The sequence below is a fragment of the Babylonia areolata genome, chromosome 22 (genome assembly GCF_041734735.1).
Source record: "Babylonia areolata isolate BAREFJ2019XMU chromosome 22, ASM4173473v1, whole genome shotgun sequence".
In the NCBI taxonomy this organism is placed as follows: domain Eukaryota; kingdom Metazoa; phylum Mollusca; class Gastropoda; order Neogastropoda; family Buccinidae; genus Babylonia; species Babylonia areolata.
In genome coordinates, this window is record NC_134897.1 from 31,290,447 (window position 1) to 31,295,446 (window position 5,000).

Genomic DNA, 5,000 nt, shown 5'->3' on the forward strand with positions numbered 1-5,000 from the left:
TATCATGGACATTGAGTTTACTGTTCTTTTCTGTTTTTTCCAAACTGTAGCATTTTGTGATCTGCAAGAAAGTGGAATATGATCTCTGTTATTTTTATTCGATCATAAACATTGTTTTCACCGTTCTTCTGGAAGTCTTCATATTATCGATCTGTAAAGAAGGGGGGGGGTCTTTTTTGTTGCTTTTCGTCTGTTTGTTTGTTTCTTAGTACAGTCGTAACATTCTGAGTGTTGCTATGGAAGCGTTCGTTCGAAGTTGTTGATAGTTTCAGACTAAAAGATTGCAAGTCTGCCCTTTGCCATTAATAAAGATCAAGCTGTATGTTTCTTTTCATAACGTTGTCGTTCTCTTTCTCTGTGTGTGTGTGTGTGTGTGTGTGTGTGTGTAAATATGTGTGTGTGTGTGGTGAGTTGATGTTCAGCGATGGGAGTGTGTTTAATTTGTGAGTATCAGTATCAGTAGCTCAAGGAGACGTCACTGCGTTCGGTCAAGTCCATATACGCTACACCACATCTGCCAAGCAGATGCCTGACCAGCAGCGTAACCCAACGCGCTTAGTCAGGCCTTGAGAAAAAAATGCAGCTTTAATCCATGGTAATGGTCAAAATACAGTTTTATTCCATGGTCAATGTCAGAATACATGTCTATTCCATGGTCAATGGTCAAAATACAGGTTTATTCTATGGACAATGGTAAAAAATATAGCTTTATTCCATGGACAATGGTCAAAATACAGCTTTATTCCATGGTCAATGTGAGAATACAGCTTTATTCCAGATCAATGGTCAGAATACAGCTTTATTCCATGGACAATGGTCAAAATACAGCTTTATTCCATGGTCAGTGGCAGAATACAGCCATATTCCATGGTCAATGGTCAAAATACAGCTTTATTCCAGGTCAATGGTCAGAATACAGCTTTGTTCCATGGTCAATTCAACCGTCAAACAACAGTGACTGAAAATTAGTATTCAAGTATGTCAAAGTAAATGTGTGCATGATATGACATTTTATAGTATGCTATTTTATGCTTTTAACTGTGACTGTTGCATGTGTATGGCTGTGATCTTTGTTATATGCTTTATGAATAAACATGCATACGTTTGACGCTGGAAGGCGGGGGCGGGGGTGGTGGTGGTGGGGGGGGTCTTTCTTGATCCAGGTGGAAAAAAACCACGGCGAGGTCCCTAACAGCCCCAGAGGCCTGAAGGAAGGGAGCCACCATGATGGTGAAGCCCCAGCAGTTTGACATCATCCTGGGGAGTCCCCGGGCCGTGTACAAAGCGGGCTCCGTGGTGACCGGCTCTCTGATTCTTCATACTGAGCAACCACAACTATACACCAGTGAGTACAGCTGACGTTTTCATCTTAATAATAATAATAATAATAATAATGGTATTTATATAGCGCTGAATCTTGTGCAGAGACAAATCAAAGCGCTTTCGCACCAGTCATTCACACGCATGCATAACTCTAAAACTGAAGAAACTGAAAACAAGGAAAAGGCAGGGAAGGGAGGCTATTTTGGGAATAGGTTTACGTTTTCATCTTCCCTGTTGTTGCTCGTTTTCATGGTAGCCGTAGCAGCAGCATTACTAGTAGCACTAGTAGTAGCAGTAGCAGCAATAGCAACAGTAGCAGCAGCAATAGCAACATTATGCACAGCAACCGCAACTATACACCAGTGAGTACAGTTTACGTTTTCATCTTTCCTGTTGTTGTTCGTCTTCATGGTAGTCGTAGCAGCAGTATTACCAGTAGTAGTAGTAGTAGCAGTAGCAGCAGCAATAGCAACAGCATTAGAACCAGCAAATACAGAAACAGCAGTTGTAGTTTTTATTTTGCCACAGTAGTAATGCTTTGTGGGTTTTGTGTGTGTGTGTGTTTTTGTTGTGTTTTTTTGTTTTTTGTTTTGTTTTGTTTTTTTTTGGGGGGGGGTTGTTGTTTTGTTGTTGTTGTTGTTGTTTTTATTCATTTCCGTCATGGTCGCATGTTATCTAAAGCACCATCTTCTTCATTATTGTCATTATATAATTATTGTCGTCGTCTTCATAATTCTCATGATATCAACAGAGAGATAGAGAAGGACAGACAGACAGACAAACAGAGTAAAGAGAGAACCCTACCTCTTCCTTGTCTTCAGTTTCTTCAGTTTTAGCGTTATGCATGCGTGTGAAATACTGGTGTGAAAGCGCAAGATTCAGCGCTATATAAATACCATTATTATTATCATTATTATTAGAACCGTCAACGGGAGGGACATAACCATAGTGGGCTTTTCAGCCAGAAGCAGAAGTATTTCCTTTTTTACCTTCACCTCACAAAATGTGTAAGTTAATTGACAAGAATGCACATGCCGTGCTACTGTTGACTAGTGATTATAATGATGACAAGGAAGTGGATGATGATAACAACGAGGACAACCAAGACGGCATTGACGATGATGATTATGACGATGTTTGGAGCAGACGGTATCACTCGTATTCGCCTATTACCACTTTGCCTATTCCTGATTCGCTTATCACCAAATTCGTTGTCCCGATACACCTATCTCCAATTTGCCTAAGTATTCGAAAAGATATCAATATATGGCTCTTTTATAATGAAAAAAAACAACAACTCGACAACACACCTTGCACGCACAAAAACACATACATTCATTCTCATCAGTTTTACGTCTAAATCGCAGCGTATTATGTCTACAAGTGAAACGTATCTGACCCTCCGTCCATATGTACTGAGAGATATTTCCCCAATTAATGCAGTTTTCCCCATTTAAGGAATGTGTGGTGTGGTATGGTGGTGGTGGTGGTGGTGGTGGTGGTGTGTGTGTGTGTGTGTGTGTGTGTGTGTGGTGTTTATTTGGTGTATGTATGTGTGTGCGCGCGCGGGGTGTGTGTGCTCTGTGTGTGTGTGTGTGTGTGTGTGCTGTTTGTGTGTGTGTGTGTGTGTGTGTGTGTATGTGCGCTCGTGCGTGGCCGTGTGTGTGTGTGTGCGCGCGCGCGCGTGTGTGTGTGTGTGTGTGTGTGTGTGTGCTGTTTGTGTGTGTGTGTGTGTGGAGTTTATTTTGTGTATGGGTGTGCGCGCGCGCGTGTGTGTGCGGGCGCGCGCGCGCGCGCGTGTGTGTGTGCTGTTTGTGTGTTGTTGTTGTATTCAGTTTAACGTCTTTCCACTTGAAGTGATATTAGACGAAAAGAAAACAAACAAACAAAACAAAAACCAAAAAAAACAACAACAAAAAATGTGGGAGTAGGGGTTGTGGGAGGGGGAGGGGTAAAACTGTGTGTATATGTGGAGGGTGAATAGGGAGAGACAACGCTAGGGAGAATGGAAAAGTTATAAACGCCAACACCAAACACCATAACAAATGTCCTTTTGGACTACGCAGCAAACCTTCTGCAATAACAAACAACATATTGGAATTGTTAATAACACATTCAAAAGAACTTTTGGTGAAGTCTGGCAAAAAACATTTTAGATTCTGACATTCGAATATTACATGGTTGCTAGAAATATGTTCTCCACATATGCATCTTTGCTGAACTTAGTTATAAAAGCGTTCAGTTTTATCCTGTTTGATAATCTATGAATCTGCCTTAATCTTACTGAATTACTGTATGTATTTGACTGATTGATAGTTTCCGGTTGTTGAACATTAATTACACTATGGTTTAAAGCTTTGCCGTTTTCCTGTTATAATTATCTGACTTTTTTCCACGATGTTTTTTCTAGTATTCGATAACCCTCTTGTACAGACAGAGGCACATAAAGTTCTATGGTTCCCTGTTCGTTTTTTGCACCTTTTCTTGCAGCCCTGTCAGCCCATTCGTTGTAGAGAATATCAAGATGTGAAGGAACCCAGCAAAACGTAATAAGTGTTCCTTTCAAGCTTAAAAGATGTAAAATGTGGCTGATTTCTTTTGTGATTCTGGATTTGTTCTTACAATTTGATGAGTGTGTGTGTGTGTCTGCGTGCGCGCGCGCGCGTGCGTCTGTGTGTGTGAGAGAGAGTGTGTGTGTGTGTGTGAGCGTGTGTGAGCGTGTGTGTGTGTGTGTGTGTGTGTGTGTGTGTGTGTGTGTGTGTGTGTGTGTGTGTGTGTGTGTGTGTGTGAGTGCTGTTTGTGTGTGTGTGAATGTGTGTTTGGGTGTGGTGTGTGTGTGTGCTCGCGCGGGGAGGGGGGGGGGCTGGTGGTGGGGGAGGTGGCACGCGTGTATGAGAGAGAGAGAGAGTGTGTGTGCGTGGGTGCGTGCGTGCGTGTGTGTGTGTGTGTTGTGGTGTGTGTGTGTGTGTGTGTGTGTGTTTGATAGAAAGAGAGAGAGAGAAGACGGGGGGGAGGGGAGGGGAGGGGAGAGGGGGAGTGCAAGAAAGGCGAAACGGCAATGGCAGGAAGGGGGAAACAGCACAAAGAACCAAACCCTCAGGAAGTGGCCGTACCAAGGAAGGTGGCCGTACGTACGTACCATCACGTCAAAATAGAGTAAATGAAGCGGGAACAAACGAATCGCGCCTCTTTCGAGAATACGACAACTGCAGGCCAGAGTGACGTTGGCCAAGACAAACGATCATTACATGGTGACGATGATAATAAGGAACAAGCTGGTGGATACCTGTTAAACGGCAACGAAAGGTTTGCTTGCCAATTCGTTCTGTTTTCGGTCGATCAACGACAAAGTACGTCAGCATTTCGCCACACGCGTTTACATTAATTAACCTTTGTGTGTGATTCAATACATGTTCCATATTTAGGCTACTAAAGCTTCGCTATCATTCTGTCTGTCTATCTTGTTCCATATTCATTCTACTGTCGTTCTGTCTCGTTCCATATTTAGGCTACTAAAGCTTCTGTGTTATTTCTGTCTGTCCTTCTCTCTCTCTCTCTCTCTCTCTCTCTCTCTCTCTCTCTCTCTCTCTCTCTGTCTGTCTTCTTCTCCGCCTCCCTATCCGACTCTGTCTGTCTGTCTGTCTGTCTCTATCTCTTTCTCTCTCTGTGTATACTTG

At 42.7% G+C, this 5,000-nt stretch overlaps 1 protein-coding gene across 2 annotated transcripts in view; it reads left to right on the forward strand.

Moving 5' to 3' along the window:
* The window catches only part of LOC143297402 (arrestin domain-containing protein 3-like), a 14,267-nt gene that overhangs the window by 348 nt on the left and 8,919 nt on the right, over positions 1-5,000 (forward strand). For both annotated transcript variants that reach the window (XM_076609738.1, XM_076609739.1), the window contains exon 2: positions 1,164-1,345. In XM_076609738.1, the coding sequence (XP_076465853.1) occupies positions 1,225-1,345 (121 nt within the window). In that variant the 5' untranslated portion in view covers positions 1,164-1,224. The remainder of the gene's footprint in view (positions 1-1,163; positions 1,346-5,000) is intronic.